The following is a 25,453-nucleotide window of genomic DNA, read 5'->3' as shown; positions in this document are numbered from 1 at the left end:
AGTGCAACACTGCATGAAAAAATGCGGCATTGCTACGATATAATAGTAGCCTACATCGTATTAGTCTATAACGCCATAAAATGAAGGTAGTTGAAGTAGGAGATGGAGATAGACTAGACTGGATCAGTGCTTATCAATCGGGTGTGTATCTCGTAACCGAAGGTGTTCCATACTTTTTTGAAGGGTTTACCACTCTAATGGGGTGTGACAATAAAGGTGTCCTTCCTTTGCTTCAAAAACGCTTGGAACATCTCAGACGCAATGACGGAATCTCAAACTGTTCAATTATAGATAGCTAGCCTCCGTATGTTAGTTAGCCTATCTATAGTTTAATTTTCCTGAAGGCATTGTGTGCCAAGACAACAAACCTGAATACTGTTTTGGCCACAATGATGAAAACTGTTAATATGATTTTTGTCTCATTAACTGAATCAGTTACGCCAGATATTACTACAAGCAGAGATTCAATATGGCGATGTCATGTAGGCGTATATCTGTAATGTTCGCGCAGTCGAGCAGCTATGCTTACACGAGTGTACGAACTGAGAAATGAAATAGTCACTTTCCTCGAAAACACAAATATCGCCGACTCATAATCTTGTAATCGAAAATGGGTATCTCATCTTGCTTTCCTGGTACATTTAACGTCACATCTGAACAAATTGAACTTGCAACTTGAGGGGGAAAACTACTAAATACATGAGATGTTGAGGCACATTCAAAACAAATCTGTGACTCTGGAAATGTCAACAGTACAAAGAAAATTATGCTCACTTTCCTTCAGGGTTGCCATCGACAGGGACCCATAAATAACGACAGTCGAAAAATTACATTAGCATGAAAAGACGTTTTTGTACATACTTGATATTTATACGAGCCGTGCCATATCACATTCCATACTTATCACCAGAAACAATCTGCTCCGGCAACTTCTTGTTTTTAAAAGTGCTTCATGGATCCCACGAAAGCTCAGATCTAGGTTTACTTTTACTCAGGGCCGAAACAGCACTTCGTCAGCCCCTCTCCCCAAAAAAACGTTAATTAATGATTTATAGGTTTACTAATTTTTAACCAATGTGTCGACTGCACTGCGCCTTTTTTCAGTACGCAATAAATGCTGCCTTCCCCACTGCTTAGCCTTACTCTATTGTAGACCAAACAGCAGGGACCTGGTACTGTTGTTAACTGCTAAAATGATGTCCGCTGCGGTAGCTTGGTACAGACGAAACTGCTATACCACCACTCACTGCCTTAGCTACCTCACCACTTAGAAGTCTTGCGGTGTGTACTGTGTACATCACGAGAGTTCCTTTCATTTATGATGTTATAAAATCTCGACGAAAAAGCATAATTTTAGAATATTATGCAACGCAGATTCCAGATCAAAACAATCGAAGTTCCGTAGCGGGTGACAAATAAGGACGCAAGTCGAAAATAAGGACATATCTTAGAAATAAGGACAGTTGAGTTTTCTAAGACGTGGCCCTTCAAAATAAGGACAAATCTTAGAAATAAGGACGGTATGGCAACCCTGCCTATACTGGAGGAGAGAAAACCTAGTACCAACACTACATTTGTAACTGGGATACGAAATTGAACTACTGAATATTCACCCGCTTTTCCAACATTCCTTCTCTACAAAATGAATTCTGACTATTCAGTACTCCGTTTAATGTGGACGCCAATGACATTGCCTGATAATTTCAAATGGGCCTTCCTGAAATGCGATGCAGTTGAATTGAATGACAAATCTCATACAAAGAGCATATCGCTGCATGACTTTGACAAAGAGTACGTTCATGAAACTGGCCTTTATCCCAGCTTGACCAACAATGCAAACGAAATTGCATCGATTTTTTGAAGCACGTACGCATGTGAACAATAGTTTTGAACAATGAAATTCACGAAGAGCAAGCTAAGATCACGTATTTCGGACGTCCTTTTTGAATAGGGTCTGATTCTTGTTTCATCTGACTTGTTACCAGAAGTTGAAAACCTTTCACAAAGGAAGCTGCGTCAGTTGTCACATTTATTCTGTGTTGTTGAAGTGTAAATACATGTGTCTTCTGATTGGTATGATTGAGATTGCAGCAATGTAGGATAATATAGTACTAAGAAAAATTCCGGCCCGCCAAGAAGTTGTACACCCGAAATTTGGCCCGCGACTAGCCAAAGGTTGCCGACCCCTGGTGTACACAGTAATATAGGCTTCGCACGAACCTGCGCAACCTTTCAGAGGATCACACCATCCCTAGTTTCTAGTCACTATTAGGAGCAGGTCGCTGACATAATAGATAACTAACCTACGTAGGTTAGTTATCTATACTGACATTGACACCCAGGGCCGTAACAGCACTTCATCAGGCCCCCCAAAAACTTTGGTTTTGGGCCCCCATAGGGTCTTCGGGCGTATACCTATTGGCAGGAACGAAACATCACCTCGTCAGGCCCCAAAAAACGTGGGTCTTAGGCTCCCATAGGGTGATGAAACGACCCCCCCATCACGTTGTTCGCGTTAGTCAAATACAGTCCATCCTCAAGATTACCGGACCACAACTGACCTATCGATCTCGCTTCCCATGACATGCCGCCCTATTTCTTGTCGCTTCCTTTTTCTATACTATCTTCTTTTCTTTCATTCAGTGTGCGTGCCTCCTCTTTACATCGACTAGGCCAAGGTGGGTGCCCGATTCCATAGACAACTCCTAGTCGCTTCGACATCTTCCTTTCTTTTCATTGTATCGCATTTTTGTGGTGTATTGAACTGATAAAATTGCTAATAAACCAATGATGATGATTGTCACGAAATCATGTGTACTGTGTTGTGAGCTAGCGCGAAGCGCGAATATTTTCGATAATTTATGATAAAATCGGTCAATCAGACCGGTGATTGCATCTATATTATGCTATCAATTTATTGTCCTCTCTACTCACTTAATTAGATTTACCGGTAGAGCTGAGTGAAGTATCTTGAAAACGGGAGGGCCCGTAAATAATAATTAAACATCTTCGGGCTGGCGGACTCGTTGATATGACTTCGTTACATGATGTTATTTCGTGACTTCCAGTCTGCTATATCAAAAAATATAGATAGAATCGCCCAAACGTAGGCTTCTAAACTAGGAGACGCACACGATTTCAAATTGGTATTTCTTCACTGGCATAAAATTTTTCCAAGCGGGATGGTATTTGTCTTGTGAGGTTCAGATTGCAAAGACAGGAACATTCGGCGCCAGTCGTTTAGGCGCCTATGCAGTGGCGGCTCGTGACAATATCGGGTGGTGGGGCAAGGGCTGCGAGCGACTTTTAACAACACGACGTCACAATGGCGTTTTCCAACGTAAAAAAGTAACTTTATGATGGTCACATGAATTTCCCGACAACAGTGATTTTAACGTAGGTGCCGCGAGAGGTTTGCCGGTGAGCCGTGACTTGAAGTGTGGTAAGAAATGTTTTATTCATTTTTTTTTTAATCAAAGGATTATTTTACAAAATGTACGTGAACTAAGAATCGTCCCTATGCCACGAATCAAATATCAGGTCATCCTTAGTAGCATGCGTTATGACTTTATGGTAGAGTTAGAGATTACGCAAATCGATAGGCCCTAAATTTTCTAAGCCCGTCCGAAAGTGTTTCGTACACGATCCTGGTGTTACGACCACTGAGCTGGTGGTTACGAGTGACCAGGTAATAGGCAACCAAAGCGGAGGCACCCGGCGTACGATTGGATCAATGGACTGGACAATTTCTAGACCTCTAATTTTCGCTCTGAAGGCAACTGCGTAAACTACGTACGGAGCAAAGATTCAATACGATTCATGTTCGCACTTGACTTGACCGGACTAATTCCAATGACTAGAACTCGAGAGATTGCGTAAGCCTAACTGGAAAGGTCAACGAGTTCGGACACATACGCAATTGTTATCTCATAGATTGGGCCTGTGATATTGAATCCAGAACATCAATTTGAATGGTATTTGAAGAACTAAGGACAGCAGCCTCGGAACTTCGGTCTCGGAACAACATAGGACATTTTGGACTTGAAACTGGAGACAGTGACTCAACACATACGGCTCACTGTCTATAAGTCTGCTGTGAAATCGCCGTTGGAAAATATATTAATCAATAAATACATGAATGAAAGTCGTAAACTTAGTATACTGTTACATGAAATCATAGAGAAGTAGCATACGCAGTCTCATTCATAACCCATTCCGGCATGGTACACTTTCAGAATCAATACAAACAGACGAACACCGAACTTGAGTAAAATAGATCGAGGAATAGGCTGATCGTATGATCAGCTGTTAGCCGACGTCGAAAATGAAATAGCTATCGCATTTGACAGGGGATTGTAAGCAAATGGTTCGAAGGCCACAATTTCACAGTGAAATGGACATTGGCGAACATAAAATTATGTGAATACTTGAATGCAAACCGAGAATCTTAGTTAGCTGTTTCATGCGATCATCGAGATATACCATTGGAAATATCATCCCCGATCTCGTTGGAACGCAGACTAGATTAGCACAGGCCGACACTGGCTTTTGCGTGAAATCCGCAATGATGTAGATCAGATCAGCGCGCATCTCTACCATACTCGACCTCGAAAACGAAATAACTGCCTGAATCATTGAGTGTCAACTTTAAGACTAGGCACCGCGTTCGATACTAAAATCAAGACATACCGTGCAAAAGCTCATGACAGATCTAGGTATGGAACATCGTTAAAATCAATAGAGACCAATAACGGCTTTTGCGTAAATCTGTTAGCGATAAATGAAGAGTCAGCTCTCACTCGACTTTGGAAACGAAATTACCACCCTCATAGTTCAGTGACAAACTTAAAACTTGTTACAGCGGTTGATACTAACATTAAGAATTACCGTGCCAAATGTCATGACCGATCTCGGTATGGAACATCGTCAAAATCAATGGAGACCAATACCGGCTTTTGAGTAAAATCTGTTTGCTGTACGATGTACAGGATAGATCAGCACACACTAAACTTCGGAAACGAAATTACTACCCTTTAAGTAGCAAGCCTGAAACTAGGAGCAGTGCACGACATATCATACCAAGTTTCAAGAATTATCATGGTGCGAAACACCGTCAAAATCGACCTATACCAGAAAAAGGCGACTCAACGCATATTACGGTAACCGAGTTCAGATATAGATACGATTGTTACATCACACCTTAGGGGCGACAAGGCATATTTGCCCCACTTGCTCGGCCATTTTACGAATAGGAGAGAGTAAATTAACGTTTCTTTATTGTGCGCGGCTTTGAGAGAATAGATAGTGAAAGCTTGTTATGAGCGCTACCGGGGCAAGCCCCGGCTAGGCATTCACAAAGCGAAAACACAGAAGAGAATTCGATTTTCGCATAGACACAGAGCACAGGAAGAACGCGGTTGTCGCTGTGATCTCGGTATATATTGATTGATGTGCGTCTATAAATGGTTAAATTGTTATTGAACAGAATTTTAGGTGGGGCAATGCCCCAGTTGCCCTATAGGACGAGCCGCCACTGCGCCTATGGACAATTAAACCTATATGTATTTTGTATATATAACGAAGTCTTCGGTCAGCATAAGGGCATAGACCTTTTCGGCCAAGGTTTTCTCGCTGCCGATCGTTCTGGCACACTTCTTGCAGTCGCATGTTATATACTATGGCCTAAAACTTGATTGTATGTCTTGGTGGGTCGTGGCGCGGTAAGGGCCCAATACCCAATAATAAAGATAAATGGCTACTTGAATTCGCGCTCAGCGCGAAATATTTTTGAAAAAATTGCATAATTTTTCAAAAAATACTCTTATGATTTATGCTAATTCACGAAATAATTTTGGGCCCCCTTCGAGCTCGGCCCCCCTCCAATTGGGGGGTTTGGGGTGCAGCAGTTACGGTGCTGATGTTGCATGAGCCTACGGACAATTACACGACACCACCCGATATAGCCGACGCATATCGATATGGGACGGGTGGAACCCTCAAAATAGTCGGTTCAACAGCAATAGTACAGATATTTCGTCAAAGGAGCTATATTTACCCTATATTTTCAATTGTCAATGTCAATCCTCTATGGCGTCACAGTTGAATATTCGCGACGTCATGGCCGAAAAAACAAAGAAAAAAATAGTGAAAACATGTTTTAAACAAATAGCCTTGTTTTAAACATGTTTGTTTTAAATTGATTTTTGTTTTAAATGCAACCCTAATTCTACCACTACCACGCTATCTCGCTGAATGCTGCATGTGGTCTGTGGTGTGAGCAGGAAAAACGCCTGAAAACGTACACCACTCATTTCACGTCACAATCAATTTGAAAATGCAATTCCATACAGAAGTTGCGCTTAATCATGCAGCGTACCGCTCCCTGTTTACCCTCGCTGATCATCGATCATGTTGCTACCTCTTGTTGTTGCGAACCGATATTGTCAGTCGTTTTCGGTCGTGATTTTAGATGTTTTTAATAAAGGAGTTACGCGGACGCATTAACCAAACCGAGTCGCGGACCTAGAAGAACGCGCGGCGACGACAGATCACGATATAATCCTATGCCAGCGAGTTAGTTTGTCTTAGAACTGCATGAAACAAAAAAAAATCTACGAGAACGAGAAATCTTATTTCATAAAAGTTATTCATGCAATATACATTCATCTTGTTTTGAGCCTCCGAAGAGCCGCATCAGATGCATGGAAAAGAGCCGCGGGTTTAACCCCTGTTGCGGGCTTGCGGCTCTTGGTCGAACTCTTGCCTTGCAATATCCGATCTGGCAAAAACACCGAATGGTACATTTTCTCTGTGTGAGTGGCATTACTCTTCCTCAGATACGCCTTTATCATTGACAAAACGGCTCGATCTTGCGTAAACGAAATTCACCCCAATAGGTCATACAAAAATCGACAACAATCCTTATTCGCTGAAATCAGGGATATATAGAACTGTTATCTTTAGGTTGTATCGCAATATTGTGGTGTTTTGATTTAATGACATTTTATCAAAATGATGATGAAGACATGAGATTGATTTCACGAACACGGAATTTGTCAATCTGATTCAACGTTTAATTTGTTGCGACGTTGCCTCTGCATAACGTCCACCAGTCTTTAATACGCGGCTTGAATTTGCATTAGCTTAATCGCAAGCCATGCTCCACTTCCAATAGACTGCCGTGGGTTCGATCCCCCGGGTCAGAATATAAAGACCCGTTTAGTAACACTGGTGTCCAAGTCCATCCATGACTTCCCCGCTTGGCGCTCATGCATTACTGGGCTAACATGGAGGGGTGGGGCCGTACAATGCTATATCTGCACCCTCCTTGCCCAGCGGCATATGCTCAGACCACGAGTCGGTGCACAATTTGCACATAGGCCTACTGCAAAAACATGAAGGACAAAAATAAACGACGCCCGTTCCTTCATTTTTTATGATACAACTCATTACGCTAAATCCAACTTCACACAGCTAGGCTATATAAGAAACGGGATAACTCATTGATTACCACAATGGGACGTAGTCGGGTGCGTTGAGTGCATTGACTCTCAATAGCATGAGACAAGCCATAGCTCCCCTGTGTGATACTAAACGAAGCTGGTACGGCATTGGCAATAGGCACGCTCCAGTTGCCTGTATATTCCAGAATCCAGATGCGTTTATAGCCTATACCCAGAGTGAAAACCTACAAGGTGAGACACAAATTATTCTGCCTAACCGAATCACAGCGCTATGTAATTCGCGAACCAACGGTGAGGTATGAATTGTGAAGCGGCGACGGTGCAAAGCGAATACCCTATTCTTACTGATTTAGGTGGTAGGAATTTTCCATAATTTGCTTATAGAGCTGGTGTGTTGTACCTTCTTCTCAACGCATCCTGCGTGTGCAGTGCATGTGCACCACTTCGACTCCATTCCGTCAATTTCAAAACATCATTCTTGGATTCCGTACTAAAGGTCCTGGATGGGAAGCTTCCTTATGCTAAATCTACTTCGTATGATCGCTAACTTTCCGTCAACACAACTCTCTGTTCTGACCGACTATGCTCGTAACTCGGGTTGCGGTGACGGTTCACATTACCACCGACTCCGACAACATTGAAAACCGTTATACCGAGTCCTAGTAAGAACTTTGCTGACATTCGATTTCTCCTTTTGACGTAGGACACCTGCTCACGACAATGCGGCTACACAGACGGAACACTTCCTATTGTAAAGCCACCTTGTATTGCAGACACGGAAATCGCAAAACGCACATTCAGTTAAAAATAATACCACCTTTGTTCATTGCGAAGACGACAGTTTCGTTTTCAGTTTCCCAATCCTCGGCTTGATCAATGTGGGCTCCCCTGAAAACAATAAATCGGTTTTGGGTCACTCTGGAGCAGTAGTGGGCACTATTTAAATTGCCAAGTTACAAGTCGAGTCGAGGTATAGAATCTTACAAGGTAGTAGTCAAGGCCATTTGAGCCGTTTTCTTAAAAACGGAAAATAATTCAACTAGAGGCAATTAGTGTATTGACTCGAGATTCGGGCGGCTACATTTCATTGCAACTTCGAAGAATATTAAGTTACCACATTATTGGTATTTCGTCTATTAGTACTGCTATTTGTCAGGGTTGTAACCAAGTCACAAGTCAATCTCACTTTTATAGTTGTGACTCGAGTCATTTTCAATTCACCACCGAGTCCAAGTCAGCAAGCAGAAGGTTGAGTGCTAGTCATGGTAATACGGCTCGAGTTCGAGTCGTTTTGTTGACTGCTCAGTTTCCAGTTAAGTCTTGTTAAACCCACTTTCTATAACTCTGTTCGTTGATATCGAATGGTTCGCATTTATGATGTACTAATTTTCCTCACATTTAGCGGTTCTTGGTCGCATTTTCAAGTACCAGTACCAATAGACGAAATCCCAACAGTGTAGTTACTTTACCATTCTTCGAAATTACAATGAAACGTCGGTCTTGGACGTCTGAATCTCGAGTCATATGACTTGGTCCGAGTCATGCGCAATGACTCGAGACCAAGTCGAGTCAATACACATATTGATTCGAGTCATTACAACCCGGCTTTTGTAAAATAGGGCCAAAAACTACTAAAGCGAAGGAAATTTCAAGACTATGAACGCGAGGCATTCGATATCAGCCAAACATAGTTGCAAAATCCAAGTTTAATGGGACTTAAACTCGAACTCGATCCTTTGTCTTCCGTCTTGACTCGGTGGTGAATTGAAAATGAATAGAGTCAAAACTATAAAAGTAGAACTGACTTGTGACTCGGGAACTTTTAAAACTTGGTTACAAGCCAATGGAACTGCTTCCAAACTGAGTTATCAGTCAGAGTCAGAGTCATACGTATGAAATCTTCAAAACTGAGTCCTAGTAACCACTTGAAAATTATTGAATAATAGATTCATATTGAAATGAACCCAAATATTTTCAGCTCGTTAGCAGTAATAAGCAGCAACTGGAGAATCGGAAAGAACGCTGTATATCAACAACAAACATTATCACGAAATACGACGTCACCGGCATGAAATTTTGAATAATCGGGGCGCAGAGATCGCTCAAGCTTGATGCACTATTTTTAGATCGTACACGAACAAAGCAAAGAAAACAGTATATTGAGCTGAGGGATCTCATCGCCCTGGTATTTCAAAATTTCGTGCCGGTGACGTCATACGCTTACTTCGGACTGGTACGCTAAGCGGAGCAGGCTGGTCGACCTTCAAACTCAAATATCCCTCGCTGGAGGACGGTACAACGTCAGCAGTCAGCAATCTAGAAATATCATAGGATCAAATAGTGACAATGTTGAGTGCCGTAACAAAAAAAATTGGTATTTGTATATCCTATATACCAGGGATGTGGACTGTGCAACCTGCAGCGACAGTTCTGATTATTGTGCGGCCTGCGAAATCGGTTCTTCATTTAGCTCTATCATGTGACATAAGGTATGCACAAAGGGGGTTAAGAGAAGACCCAAGACAATATCAAAATATGCCTACCTTGACTTAGCACACAAGTATTTTTGATAAATTATATTCCGTGGTTGTGATTTTTTAGGCTTCACACGAATTATCTAACACTACTAGGGAAAGTCATGCATAGTCCAATATCAAATTTGACAAACGATATGAGAGGCCTTGCCACTACTAGAAGATCTGTTGCGCAGCCTACAGCTTTAACAAGTTATTTACATTTGGCCCTTTTCTAAAAATGGTGGCACACCCCTGGTGTAGCCTACTAAAATGGATACGCACATGCACAGCAATCTTACGGGTTGCCGCGTACCGTTTCAGCTTCTCGCAAAAGACGTAATTAGCGTTTTAAGCAGAATTCTAAGTCCTACGCCTACTTAATCGCAGATCCACGACTGGTGTTTGGCATTTCTTTTTGTTCCGCTCCGCCGCGCGAGTCCGTTGTCTTCTTGGTGCTTAAACGCAAATCAGGAATATTTCATCAAAAATAGGTCTTGGCGAGACATAACTGCAAATGTGTGGCTTGTTGAGTACGACGTAAGACAATTAACGTAATTTCTTTGTGGTTTCGATGATAATGCTTCTTGCGCAAATACGGTATGAAATTTCTTAGCAAGTCTCGACCAAAAAACCTGATGTTATCGATATATCGTATTCACAAAATTTTCAACAACGTACAAGGCCGGCTAATGTGCAAACATGCCCATATCATCATAACATCATAACCGGTACATTTTAGGGTAGTGACTCGAGTCAACCCACGACTGCCGAGTAATCTTGCACAGTGACACAAAGCAGGCGCTGACTGCTTAAAAATATATCGAACTCACCCCTGCCTTTTCAACTTCAAATGGGGCAATTTGCAAGATTTCCCTTTGCCGCAGGTTCCGGTTTCGTGGAATTCGGGACAGCATTTGATGTGCTGAGCCTTGCACTATGAAATCAAGAACGGAAAATAAGGTGCTATAAAGCAAGCATTTCAAATATGAGACTGATAATGAAGACTTTTCAATCATCGTTGCCAAAAGGTATTCACTTGCCTACATTGTCAATTGGAAGCATTTCGTTTGCGGATATATGCACGATTTAAGCTATGCTTCTTATGACGAGGGTCGATTTTTGACATAGGTAGAATTTTGTGGTCATCTTTGGCGATAAGGACAGTAAAAGGGGAATCAAACATAAATAAACGCCGGTTTGAGGCTGGAGCAACGTCTATGGAAGTCGCATGATAATTATCATGGCACTTACGATGCCCATAGTCTAGAAACAAGTAGCCAAGTTGAGCAAGGATTTGATATATATATCTGAAGATTGGATTTGGATATATGACTTTTCTAAACAGGATTAAGATTTGAAATATATAGTAATAATAATCCATGTCCGTGCATATAATTTGAAGAATCTTAAACATTTACGGGGCTTTGGACTTGAATTCGGGTATGTGAAAAAATGATCAAATTTGTCTGTGACTTTGGAGTCGAAACTCAAATCGGATCATTTCTGTCACATGATCAGTTAGCCTACATATTCAAAACATCATTTGATGGCATTTCATCTCGGCTGAGGAGAGTATTTCGATGACCAATATCAATCATTAATCCTCATATTGAGGTTGCCAGTGGCCATTATGATTGGAAGGGATGCATTTACAGAGTGCATCTTTGACATTACAGATTTATGCACTCTAAAATTTGAGTATTACTAACGCGTCACAAAGTTGAGATTATGGCATTCAAATACAAATGATGGGACACAATATTACCTTATCCCCGTTCGGACAGAATCCTGCAGACGCGAAACGTTGGCAGATCGGGGCGTCTTTACCAAGGAACACATGAAGGTAAGGGCAATCGGGCACCGTGCATTTACCACGGACGAAGAAAAGGCACAATGGAATCTGAAATGATGAGAGACCATCAATGGAACACGAAAAGGCAATAGGTTTCATCCAGAGGTGGTCATAGCAGTCAGCGCTTGTCAGTCAGTACACAAGTTGAAATAACGGCCGTCAATTTTAACTCAATTACAAGTGGAAGCAGCGATTTACAAGACATTGAAGTAGAAATTGAGCGTAAAGTCACTCTTGGTAGTTTTGAAAAGTAGATTTGGTGACTAATTTAAAAATGGCGTGCGAATTGATTCAATAATGACACTACAATTAGGTAATTCCGATTGCTATGAAAATTTTACTTACAGAAGGGATAGAAACATATCCCCAAACTGCTAGCTACAAATCAAAAGTGTCAAAGGTAAGTAAGCTTATTTATGCCTATAAAAGGGTCGAGTGGAAGTGGGATTAGTCTAAGATCAACTACTCAAGAAGTAAAATTAGACAAAGCGTAATGCTACACTACTCTGAAAATGTAGAAGTAGGCTGCTTGTCGTTAACGGCCCGCGACCACCCCTGGTTTCACACTGCACTTCCGGGTGGGTGATGTTCATGGTACATTTGACAACGACTTCAAGACGATCTGAACCGATCTTCTTAACGAGTGAAATTTTGACACGAATCGAACAAAGTACATACCTTCTCTTTTTCAACTTTGTGCGAAAACGAACAGTTGGAATCTCGACAGGTACCCCTTAAGAATCTGTAAGGGAACGAAAATGCGTCACAGGATCGATAATGCAACATGCGACCATTTGGCGACTGAATGCAAAATGCCTGATGTCACAGACACTCCTTCGGCACATCTCGTACAAATTATGCTGCGTAATTTAGCTATCGCAATGGGGATACTGGGATAGTTTGAAAGGATGAACTATTTTATTGTTATTCAACAATCCTTTAGCACGGTGCAACACAAATCACGAACGATTTCTTGCCGTTGGAATTCGAATCAGGCGATTAAATGTCTTCCAAATCCGGCTACCTTTATGCTAAAGACATTTAATGTGATGAAAACGCTGCGATTGTGACGTAGTTTGGTCATTAAGGAGGATACTTTGTTTTATGATTTTGTGATACAATATTCCTATGCTTCACGGTATAAATCGCTTCCGCTGTTGTTACGAATGATCTCTCTCTCTCTCTGGTCAACACATATTTTTAGGCAGACAAACTAAGAGTGGTTTCGGGGGTTCTAAAGGGCACTGACTCCGAATATGACCTTAGTTTTTTCAAATTGGCTCTTGTTGTGGAGATAACCCATGGGGCTGTTTTGACCAAAATCTCCCATTTTCGCGGTAATGACTAGATATAAAATCGGCTTAGTGGTACAATAAAGTTTAGAAATTCAATCTACTTGTTATTTTTACACACAGAAGACTATATCAAATCAAAATATAGTAACAGCACTATATTTTGGGGTATTAGATTTATCATAGTTACAGACTTTCACGGATATCATGTACTTGTACATGAATAAACTCCAGTCATGTATAGAAGTCTTTACCTAGATACTCATTAATTCAATCAGTTTTACGTCACCCACCTATTGTAAATTTGAAATAATCAGTTGGAATACAATATTACTGATATATTTTAAATCGAAATTGTTTTTTTGTACGATTTTCGCCTGTAAGCTATTTAGTGCAGTTTCTCGAAAGGTTCCGGCAACGGTCTGACATAATATGATCAATGGTTCATCTCATCTGTCCTGGTATCTTTCTATTGTTGTTCTGATGTCTTGTTAGAACCTCTCCCCCTTGCTAATCAACATGATGATCGGGAAATATATCAAGATGACTGAACAGGAAGTGAACTTTTATGCTCATGTTTGTTCCAAGTTTTCGATATGCAGATATGAATTTTCGGACCAACTGTTTGTAGTTGGGTGCTTTGTGATCAGCTAAAAAGTTTTATTTACTACATCTTAGGATAAATTACATGCTGTGAACTCCTCCTAATGTGAAATTGGAATCTTTCATTGGTATTCGAATATACCAGATACCAGATTTAAGCTTCTCGTTTGATAGGGTTACCAGGTATACCCACTTCCGTTGACTCAGTGGAAAATTATCCATTTACCAGTCAAAAGAAATGAGACATATATAAGTATTGTAGTTGAGCCTTTCAAAGACAAATTTTATAGTTTTATACTCCTCTTTAATCTTGGTAGAATGACCAATTGATACAGGAGAAGATGAATTTCCGTTTTGGAAAAGTACAATTTTTAGGCTTGACAAACTGCTTTTTTGACAAACAAATATTTCGCATCATGCCATGTTAATATCGATAGAATGACATAAGGGTTCTTCATAGTCAATTAGCCATTTATGCGCAGTATAAAATGAGAAAAAACCACGATTTTCTTCCCACCAAGTGAAATATTTATCGGTAAATACAGTAATTCCAGGCTTTTTTAGGGGTATAATATCTTCTGACAGAGAGCCAATCTGACAAAACTAATGTGATATTCGTAATCAGCAACCTCAAAAACCCCAGAAACGGCTCTCGGATGTTCTGCCTAAAATTTTTTTTTTCATTTTGTTGACCAGTGTTATTATCCTGCTGCTGTCAACCCCAGTTATGACAATCTCGAAAATGAAAACGACACAGATCTTAGCGAAAAATAACTTTTACTTGATCTAAACCCCAGCATGTTGCCATTGCCACAACTAATGTTTTGTTATTCATTCGTGTTTCTTATTCTGTTACTATCCTATGGTTTCAGGCTGTCCACGGGTAAATTGTTAAAATTAACACACTGTATTACTCCACTGTTATTGAGGTACGAGTTTTAAGAGCTTGACAGGTCATTATCGTCATCTCCAGTTAAATTTGTTTTTGACGAAACAACAAATTGTCTGTTTGTCTATGTAAGAAGTACTTAAGCTCTCAAAACTGTTCAAGTACAAGTCATTTAAACACAACTAATTGATAAGTAGTGCTAGGATTACCTCCAATTTCACAGTAAATTTGAACAAAATTCTCAAAACAGAGAACAAAATCTCAAAAAGGAGGACATATGGGCTTCATCGGAGGACATTTTCAAAAACCTGAAAAAGGACAAATCCTCCTGAAGGAGGACGTATGGCAACCCTAAGTTGTGCTAAAAGAGAAAACCTAGTGATATGTCATTCTGTAGGCCTACCTAACATCTTGAATTTGATATCCTGGCTATTAGATTGTAATATCAGTTAAGTGTCGTTCGAAGTCATTACCTCGTACAAATGGCAACCTTCGCTGGATCATGAATGAACTTGCAATCGTCACCACGCATGCATTTTCCAAACCTGTGAATAAAGACCATGATGAGGTTTGGATTGCAGAAGACAAAAATCTCACCTTCCGTAATAGAGGCAATGCTGCCTCTTCCGATCTGAGTTCTGCTTTTTGGATCGATTCGTTTCGTAGCTTTTCACGACTGCTTTGCTGCAAGTAAACACTGAGTGGTAAAAACCAGTAGATATAGGTAGCGAAGACAGCTTGGGCTTGCTATCTGTATTTTTTATCGTCAGCGAAACTTTAAACAAGACTAGTCAGGGCTATCAACATGCAGTAATGCTGAACGTAGTTTACTCACTTGGCTAAAGCTTGTTTCAAACTGATGGCATGTTTTTTCAACAGATCTGAAAAAGACATTATAAATATAGAAATATGGATCGTAACAAGTCACACTGTAGCTAATCATCGAGATGCATACAATGTTACTCAAATTAAATGGTCTAACTGCACTGGTGACATGCGATTCCACAGGATTTCGTTAAAAAACTTTCCTGCTTACATGACAAATTTTTCAAATCAAAATGAGGCAAGATTAGTTCGTTCCTGGGCATGTCCGGAATTTCAGTGTTAAGTCTGGGCCATGAATTTATAAACATAAGTTCACAATGCAAATAAATTATATCGCACCCGTTAATTTCATAGGTTGCCAACTTTTTCTACGACTTTCAAGGTCAGCAATTAGTACTTAATGGAAAACACTATGAAGTTTCTTTTACTAAGGTCACATAAAAAGATATGGATATCCGTGATTTTGTGTTCTCAAATATGGTAACCCTAACATAGCCCCTAATATTGCAGTCAACCCATCCAGTAAATATTCTTACCTTCTAGCGCCGCTTTACTTAAAGTTATATGCGTCGAGTTATCGACCAATTTTTTTCTCTTTTCCAAATGTGCAGTCTTTTTAACGTGCCTGGCAAAATGATAAACCTCGTACATTGTACTTATTACAATATCGCAAACGGTAATTCCTTAAATCTAATCTGTAATAATAGAAAAGCTTGTTCAAGGTGCAGAACTTCAATATACAATTGAATGATATATTCATATTGAAATGAACCCGAATATTTTTGGCGGACACTCGTCAGGGGTCATCGTCAGCAACTTGTAGAGAATTGGAAAGGACATATTATATCAACAATCGTATCACAAAATATGACGTCACCAGCATGAAATTTCGAATGAGAGAGCGTTTAATGTACTATTTTAGGTGGTAGACGAACTCCTTCTGTTGACCAGTTGCTGACGATTACCCCTGACGAGTGTCCGCCGAAAATATTCGGGTTCATTTCAATATGAATATACTATTCATCTGTAATAATAGTGCCATGTTTTTGCTTGACAATATTCTGAAAAATGAAGACCGCATTGTTGAGCCACCGGCAGTCATGAGATTGACAGAAGTAATGTGAAATTGACCAAAAGACATGCATTTACACGAGATTATCGACCAGAACTTTTTATAAACACTAGAAAATTGTACAGAAACCTAAGGCTGGTCCATATTGGAGACAAGTAAATAACAGAAATACCTGGATATGATAGGTTTGGTTGGCGACTTTAAATTGTAAGATACGGCTGCCGTTTTGCTGTTGCGGCGTAGCTTGTATGGGTTTTTCGAATTGGCAAACTGGGCTTTTTTCCGGTACCTCTGATATCTGCTAAAGCAAAAGGTACATGCAAGAAAAGGTACAAATATTCATTGTTGAGTGCTTGAGTCTATGTTCACTGCACGCTGACATGCAGGCCTATTTCCACAAGGAATTATTCAGCAAATCTAACGTGACATGGAAGAATCTAAACAAGCCAACTTTTTGGCAGACTCATATAGATTTTGCGACATCTCCAGGTATGATGGAAAATCAAGAAAAATAATTGATTGTCATGTGTCCATATTTGCGATGCCCGATTTATGTAGGATGGCCAGAAATCATTCCTTCCATATTGATTGACGTATTATAAACGGTGATATTAGGAGCTACCATGCATTCGCAGACTTTGTGACCCACCCATATTTTTTGGTACAAGCCAAATATAGAAAAATATACCGCCAAGGAGGGACCACACTGTATATCGACTTGGACAAAATATGGACATGTGATTCCCGGATGAAATGTTAGGGTGGGGCCACAAATATTTGAACAATTACATGAAGTCAGGGTTTCACTAGAACACATCTGACCAGGCGTAAAATCGCGAGGGGTGAGGAAAAGTATTCTTAACTGCACCCAATAACACTAGTGATTGCGTTTTTTTTTGCTTCTATAATTTCCAGTGTCAAGTGGAATCACAACTCCCAAAGCCAGCCTCCAAAATAAAATCAGAGCAAAGCTTTGAAACCTATTACACATTCACAGCTCACAGGTAGCCTACTCTGATGATTTTTGCTAGGTCTTGGAAGCCTTCCGAGCTAATTTTGAGAATATGATCCACTTTGGTGTATGTTTCTGCCGTTTCACCATGATTTTCGTTTTTATGTAGATGTAAGGCCACTTATTTTACTGAATGCCATAATCTATGAAACAGCGAATTCCGGCACATCTCAGCACCATAATATTCATCAGCAAGTCATTTCGGTTATATAGCCTATCCAGAACTTGACACGGTTGAAGAATAAGGTACTCGCGGGCCGTATTTTAGTTCCTGTTCTAAATCATCAGTAAAGAAGTCCATTGCACATTAGGCTATCGGCTAGCTGACAAGCAAGGTTCTTACCTCGGAGATTTTTCAGAATGAATGGTTTTTCGACGGGATCCATTCCACCTTGATGACACGCGAACTTGCGAAGGTACAATTTTTTTGACGGTGTCAGCGGGAACAGCGGATGGATTCGGGTCCATGGCGGCATTTTTATGGTACGTATACTTTGAATTTTTCAATACTGTAGTCGTGACAGGCTTAACAACTGCATTTGAGGTAGTGGTGGCTGAAGGCATTGTTTTTGGCAGAGTGACATTGCTTGAACTTGGCAGGGGTGATACTGAAGACTTGACAGAGGTTTCTTTGCTTTTAGTCCATTTGAATTTGGGGTTGAACGTCGGGGGTTGCTTAGCAGTCTGTGTAGAATAACTCCGTGTTACTGCGCTCTTGTGAAATGACTGGTACGGAGCAGGCTGTAAGAAGTGAGGTTAGGAAGAGTCAAAGCTAATGCTTACGTATACACTGACAATGCTACCAAACGGGAGAGATTAGCCAAACTGAGGTGCTTATGCCAAGAGAGGTGACGATAGAAGCCAAATTGATCAGCATATGTAGAAAGGACTCTTTTAATATCATAAGAGAGAAGTCAATTAAAATGGGCAAGTAGAGGAATGATGAAATCAAACATTGTTGGCTTTTTTGATTAGATAATTATAATTTTTGGATTATAGTTTAGCCTCAATAAAACACAAAACCTATTCCCCATGCACTCTGGTATTTCCAAGAAACATTATCAAGCGAAATTGTGCCACATGCAACCCCGCTTTACGGAATAATATAAATGCAGCACTCATGCTTACTCTGTTTCGTAACTTTGCTCCTTGCTCTCGAAAACCGCCATTTACGTCATGCCTGAAGGACAAAATATCATAATTTACTCTTACATATGAAACCTTACATTGAGACACATCAGCATTTGGTCAAAATCAGATAATTACCACCATAAAGGATATAATTTTTGATTTCCTAGTTGCACATTTATTGGATGATGGTTAAAAGAGTTCACATCACAGATAATAATTGTGTCTTGAACATTCACTCATATTTAAAATGACTAACTCAAAGGTGCTGTACTGCTGTAAAGAGCCTGAATTGCGTCAGAATACTGGTAGGCTAATAATTTCATGATGAAAAAATTACAGACATTTTTTAATCAGAGTCAGATTAGGATTGGGATGTCTGATACGAAATTGAGTGTTCATTCGATGCATTAACTTGAAGGAATCATCAGCAAAGGGTAGGGCTATGATCTGACTGAGCACAAAACTCAAGTATCCACCCTACTGGAATCTCGGTACATTTTGCCTAGTATAACAGGTGAGCAGCGATGATTCAACAAGTTAAATTTACTAAACTATATTTAAAAAATAAAGAATTGTGTGAGCACAGGACACCGATTCCATACAGTATCTACAAGACACTGTCACATTTGGATGTATTTTCATTAAGTCAAGGTAAGTTAACATACTTCATCTCAATCAACAATTTGAATTTAGGTATCACGTTATCAGGTAGGCCTGTTACTTTTTCACATTACATACTAGACCAGGGGTGGGCAAACTTTTGAGCTCACGGGCCGCATTCGACATCTGAATTCATTCGCGGGCCGCACTATATAAAATTGGGATTCTAAACCAAAACGCAATATTGGTATTTAATTATATAGTGAGGACATGGAGATAATATATATGCCAATCTAGACATTGCTTTGATGATATCGTACAACGTACACGCGTCAGAAACAGTGGCGAGATTTCATAGGCTGGTCTACCTCAATAACCAATTTGTCAAAACTATAGAGATGAAAGTCGGTTGTCTCGATTCTTAAAACAGGATTGAAATTTAAATCAGTGAGCAGCGATCTGTTCATAGATTTACTAATTCCACTTTTGGTTCAGTTCCAGGACGCACAATGCTGACAGCATCATAACCATGTTAGCTTCAAACACGCTTCTACTATGTGTAGATAAAATATAAATACCCCAATTCTACGCATACAGAGCACGAATCTACATAAGACACGTGTGAATCGTTTTTTATAAGCACATCACTGAAATAATTAAAACTGGGGTGGCCAATCCGAAATCATACTCGTGATCCGAATTGTCAATCTCGTTTAGATTTGTGATTTTTAGCAGTTGAAACCTTTCAAACTGCGTGGGCCTCGATGTCAGGCTGTCGCGCCATAAATTAAACATAAAAAATAATATGGGAACTATTTACATTTAAACAGTGGTTCTCAAACTTTTTAAGACACGCCCACCCCTTATGATGGTAAAATATTTCGCGTCCCCCTCATCGTCATGTCACAAAACTCATCCAGGATGCTAGCAAACCCAACGGATAGTTTGATGGCATTGAAGGTAACGACTGATGTGGATGAGATATTTTTAAATGTGAAATTCAGACTAAATACAGAGCAATAATTATGAACGGCATGTAAATCGCGCGGAGCGGGAAAATATTTTTCAGTTGAGCTCAGCTTCGCGCCCCCTTCAGATGCTTTCACGCCCCCTGGGTGGGTGAGCCCCCAGTTTTGAGAACCACTACCTTAGGATTATCACTGGTGAAGTATACTAAAAAAAGTTTAATCAAGTCCCTACATTAATTCGATTTTTAGTACGCATTTTATCAATATTTTTAATAAATTTCTTCAGACTCTCGCGGGCCGCACAGAATGGTGTTTGCCGTAGGTTGCCCACCCCTGTACTAGACTATGTATTAGCTTGGTTGAGTTGGTCAAATTTCTTAATGCGAGTCTCATTATAAATTCCTCAAGAATTATTATTTGCGGCTCAGAAATCACGGATATGTTGTCGTGTATTAGAATCATTACTAGCCCTATGCCTGTAAGGCGGGCATTCTTCAGCCTTAGATACTATTTGTTAATGTATCAAGTAAATTGAAAACACTTACGCATTTGAAAATGTATTACGCTTGGACCATCTGTATTGCGATGCAGTGGTACTGCCAGCTTTTCCTGCATTGCCATTTCGTTCCTTGTGTTTCTGTATGAGCACTGTAAAACCATGTTTGTAAGTTACTGATGAGAGATTTCATTATACTTCAACAGTCGAATCATTGGAACCTTAACTGATCGGAAAATACAGAGACAAAACCACGATTGTCGATTGCAAATGCGGAAAAAACCTTCAAAATTATATACGGTATAGATAACAGTGAGATCCTATATTTAGAGATTTTTAGTAAGAGACGCGGATAGACTGGAAAAGTGATTGTTTTGGCAATAAATTGCGCGTGACAATATTTTCTCGTATATATACTGTGATAATGAAGTAATTGAACATTGAACGGAAAAGTGCGCGACTGTAGTATAGTGTACTGTAGAGTCAACAGTGTAGGCCCCTATAAACTAAGCTCGGTAAACAGCATGCTGACACAATCTTTACCAGAAAAGTACTCGATTTCTTTCTTAAGTTTTTCCGCCTCAGACATTGCACAAGATGAGCCTATTCTTCAGTCACATCCAAATCGAAGCCAGATCCCATCAGCCGTTTAATAAAACAGTCATCCACAGCAATGATTATTATTACGAAAACACAAGAATGCGAGTTCAGCGATACATTTTCTAATCGGAAAATTAAATGAAGACGTGAAGAGCAAGAGTTTTGAGAGAGAGAGAGAGAAAGAAAGAGAGGTAGAGTTGCCACACGTCAGAAATTTCCCGGACATGTCCGGAATTTCACTGTTCAAACTGCGTCCGGGAGGAAATTCTAAAATATCCCTTGAAGCAGTGATGAGCATCGGACGGATTCGGACCGGATTTTGACCAATTTTCTGACAGTCTGATCCGATTCGGATTCTTCTGACGACTTTGTTATGGATATTTCTCGATAGTTCTGACCATAACATCGTTAGGTTATATTTTTCATCTGAACAAGACACACACAATGTACATTGTACAATGCGATAAGACATAATGCGATATCATGAACAAACAGGAGGATGTCGAACGACACGCATCAGTAGCGATCCTATACTCTAACATCCACCTCGGCCTAGAGTGCCCGATGTCACAGTTCTTTTCGATGTAGATCTTTGTTTTTTGAAGCCGCGGCCCTTTCTACTAGTTCTTTCCATTCCTTGTGAGTGCTTTCTTCGTTGGGTCCTTTTCTGGGCTTTTTTGTCGCCGTAAGAACGGCAACAGCAGGGGAAGAGGAACCCAGATAAACCTCCGACGGGAATCGACCCGGTCCGTCTGCTTGGCGGGCGCTTATCGTAACTAACTACACTATCTCCCCCGCCAAGACGTAATATGATTTCAAGACAAATAAAAAAGGGTCAGCTCGGCAGCCAAATGCCGACCGTGAACAGCGGAGCACACTTATGATGGAACTGGTAGCAGTTTAACGTTGTTCTGTCAATGCTCAACCCAATATAAAGCAGCAAGGCCTAATCATGGCCTTTGTAACGGCTATTTACTAACTTTATCTTAGCTTCGGAAAATGTTATTCAAGTGGGATTTTTCGGATTCTGATCCACATTTGTCGGATTTGCATGAATATTAGGATTCGGCCCTTCGGATTCGGAGGATAGTTCCTCAGAGAATCAAGCTGTAGGACAGATTCGGATTGTCACATATCAATATCCACTCATTACTGGCTTGAAGTGGGCTCATAATTTTCTCGTAAATTAACATAAACAACGTTATTTTCCGGCCGATTTATTAAGCTATATTCTACTTGCAGTTATTCTTCGCGCTGCGATCAAGTATCACATATATTGATTTAAATATGGGGACTACCGCCCTCGCAAAAACTGTAATAAAAAATAAATAAATATAACTGTAGCTTCACATAATACACCTACAAACTATATCCAAGCGATCGCGACTCGTAAATGTATTACGCTTTATTCCTGACGCGTTACCGATCGAATATTAACATTCTGATACATTCGTACCGCTCTGACTTACACGCTCAAAAGGTGCCAGTCACAGAGCATGTTCATTACTGTTGTTGTTGTGATTACAGATTGAATGGTTTCGATGGATTACCAGAGAACTCGGCACTTGGTGAATTCGGCCGCACAAACTCGGCCCTCGGGAAATTTTGTAATAGAGTGTATTAAAAGCTATTAATATGAATTATTAAACTAATAATAGTATTATCAAGGGCCCTGTGGATATACGCAGTTCACGCAGCTCACACAGTTCACGCAGTTCACGCATTTATTATCTGTCTGAAACGAGTTTTAGCTTCCTCTTTGAAAGTAACTCGCAACGAAGGTTGCCAATTATATTGGTGAACAGCAAATAAATTATATAGTAGCCAATTATTCCACTACATCAATAATGATATCAACTAATCTGAGCTGCGCAAACTCCATATTATCTGTCCGAAAATTCGCATCTTTGTGACGTACGTCCAAAGTAGACCATGAATTGACTATGACGACATTGAGGCTACAGGGTTGGTGCGATGACATGCAAAATAAGGTCAAAAACATGAAAAATAAGGTCAGTCGCGACATGCAAAATAAGGTCAGTCACATGCAAAATAAGGTCAGTCGCGACATGCAAAATAAGGTCAATCCGCGCATAAATCCAAATCCTTACTCCAATTCCAAATCCAACTCTTTTTCTTATGAAAACGAAATTCAAAATATCTTTCCTGTATAGTAGCCTACTTTCAACAGTAAAATTCCTTATCTATATCCTAAATCTTAAGATGTTTCAATCAAAAGATAATCATGATTATCTTGATTACGAAGTCAGTCGCATGTAGAATATTATTATCAGTCCGCGCATAAATCCAAATCCATATTTCATTTACAAATCCAACTCTTTCTCCTATGAAAAATGAATTTAAAATATCTTTCCTATATAGTAATTTCATGATTGAGATTCCTCATCTATATCCTAAAGCTGAAGATGTTTCAACAAAATATAATCAGACGATTATTAAGATCACGAGATGATTAGTCGCATCTAGAATATTGACAGTCCGTGTATGGATCCAAATATTTACTTCAAATCCAACTTTTATCTTGTGCCACTGACCCTATAGTCTGCAATCTGCATGTGGCGACTGACCGTATTTTGCATGTGACTGAACTTATTTTGCATGCGACTGACCTTATTCTGCATGTCGCGACTGACCTTATTTTGCATGCGACTGACCTTATTTTGCATGTGACTGACCTTATTTTGCATGTCGCGACTGACCTTATTTTGCATGTCATCGCACCAACCCTCCTCCATTGAGGTGTTATTTCTTTAATTAATGGACATAAGCGTTCAACTTGATGTATTTGGAAAATGAGATACGAAATCCCGTTCATCACATTCGCTTCCTTTTCGCTCCTTCGTCTCATCAAGGATCACAGATGAACTTTCGCCGCTTGGGATCTGCGTTCCAAATGTTGGAAGTAACCACTACCGGTAGCAGTATAGATATTGCTTCCAAGGCCGCCTGTTCGATGCTAGTCCAGGTCGTCAGCTCACTCTAGCAAAGTGTCTCCTTCAGCCGCTTCAAACCATCGGGCAAAATGCAAATTCAACGAATTTAAAAATCGGCGACAAATATATACACAAGGCATGATAACCAGCGTGAACACACCGTAGGTAGACACACGGGTTCGAGTCCGGCCGAGGTCGACTTCAGAGTTCGATTCCTAAGTGCTGGAGGTTTACCTGCGAGATACCTGATTACTAAATAAACTTGAACACATCCCCAAAAACACTCCAGACTCGATACCTGAGCACCAGAACAACGTGGAAGAGTGATACCTACGTGATACCTGCGTGATCTGCGTGAACTGCGTATTAGGGCTGTTCAAAAATAACCTTTTTTCCTGAATCTTGCAGGTTACTTGATTAAATCGTTAGGTTATTGCCTCAAAAAACGACGCTCACCAAATTTGAATTCATTCCAACCAATATTCGCGGATTTCGTAGAGTTTGAAAATTTTGAATTTGCCTAAAAATGCAAAAAAAAAAATTTTTTTCAAATTTTTCTGCCAACCCCATGAAAGTGTTGCGCTGTCTTCGAAAACGATGCAAAACAAATTTGACTCAATTCGAAGCCTTAGAAGTGGAGTTATTTCAGCTTTTCTTTCATAATTCTGGGATTATCCTTGATTGGTGGATCATCCCAGAATTATCATCAAAAAACTTGAATAACTCCGCTTCTGCAGCTTGGAATTGAGTCAAATTTGTTTTCCATCGTTTATGAAGACAGCGCAACAATTTCATAAGGTTGAAAGAAAAATTTGACAATTTTTTTTTTGCATTTTCAGGCAAATGCAAAATTTTCAAACTCTACGAAATCCGCAAATATTGGTTGGAATGAATTAAAATTTGGTGTACGTCGTTTTTTAAGGCAACCTAACGATTTAATCAAGTAACCTGCAAGATTCAGGAAAAAGGGTTATTTTTGAACAGCCCTACTGCGTATATCCACAGGGCCTTATCAAGTGATTCGTCAATCTTGTAAGGAGGTCAGGGCATGCGTAGATCACGCAGTCGCGGCCTGATTAGATCACGGATTGTGCAAGCGCGGGAGGTAACGCGATATTCACAGTGATAAGCTGCCGAAGGCAGCATAGCGACAAAAACTATGAGCTGCGCCCGCAAGGGC

The 25,453-nt window shown here is 40.1% G+C and overlaps 1 protein-coding gene across 2 annotated transcripts; it reads right to left on the bottom strand.

The window, feature by feature from the left end:
* Nucleotides 1-8,210: 8,210 nt before the first annotated feature.
* Nucleotides 8,211-21,425, bottom strand: LOC145434989 (uncharacterized). 2 transcript variants are annotated; one of them, XM_080312233.1, is made up of 15 exons: nucleotides 21,263-21,425; nucleotides 20,769-20,871; nucleotides 18,653-18,704; nucleotides 17,868-18,265; nucleotides 16,685-16,813; nucleotides 15,977-16,065; nucleotides 15,451-15,496; nucleotides 15,213-15,299; nucleotides 15,089-15,160; nucleotides 12,510-12,573; nucleotides 11,745-11,879; nucleotides 10,810-10,913; nucleotides 10,357-10,434; nucleotides 9,688-9,779; nucleotides 8,211-8,351 (listed from the first exon to the last, which is right to left on the bottom strand). In XM_080312233.1, exons 1-15 carry the CDS (start codon nucleotides 21,306-21,308, stop codon nucleotides 8,287-8,289), a joined length of 1,560 nt encoding a protein of 519 aa, XP_080168359.1. In that variant the 5' UTR covers nucleotides 21,309-21,425; the 3' UTR covers nucleotides 8,211-8,286. The 2 variants fall into 2 exon arrangements, with proteins under 2 accessions (XP_080168359.1, XP_080168360.1); XM_080312234.1 differs by having other exon boundaries at nucleotides 16,685-16,810; nucleotides 21,263-21,423.
* Between the last annotated feature and the right edge of the window lie 4,028 nt (nucleotides 21,426-25,453).

The sequence above is a fragment of the Botryllus schlosseri genome, chromosome 3 (assembly GCF_051294905.1).
Source record: "Botryllus schlosseri isolate E-star chromosome 3, Bs_hap1, whole genome shotgun sequence".
NCBI lineage: Eukaryota > Metazoa > Chordata > Ascidiacea > Stolidobranchia > Styelidae > Botryllus > Botryllus schlosseri.
This window is presented reverse-complemented; position numbering and strand designations above follow the sequence as displayed.

Bases quoted from the DNA above. Each gene is read 5' to 3' on its own strand.
- LOC145434989 (XM_080312233.1), bottom strand. From the start codon at position 21,308: ATGTCTGAGGCGGAAAAACTTAAGAAAGAAATCGAGTACTTTTCTG. The intron at 15,161-15,212 runs GTGAGATTTTTG...CTTTATTCACAG, and splicing joins CATTGCCTCTATTACGGAAG to GTTTGGAAAATGCATGCGTG. The intron at 8,352-9,687 runs GTAAGCGTATGA...TATTGTTTTCAG, and splicing joins GCTTAGCGTACCAGTCCGAA to GGGAGCCCACATTGATCAAG.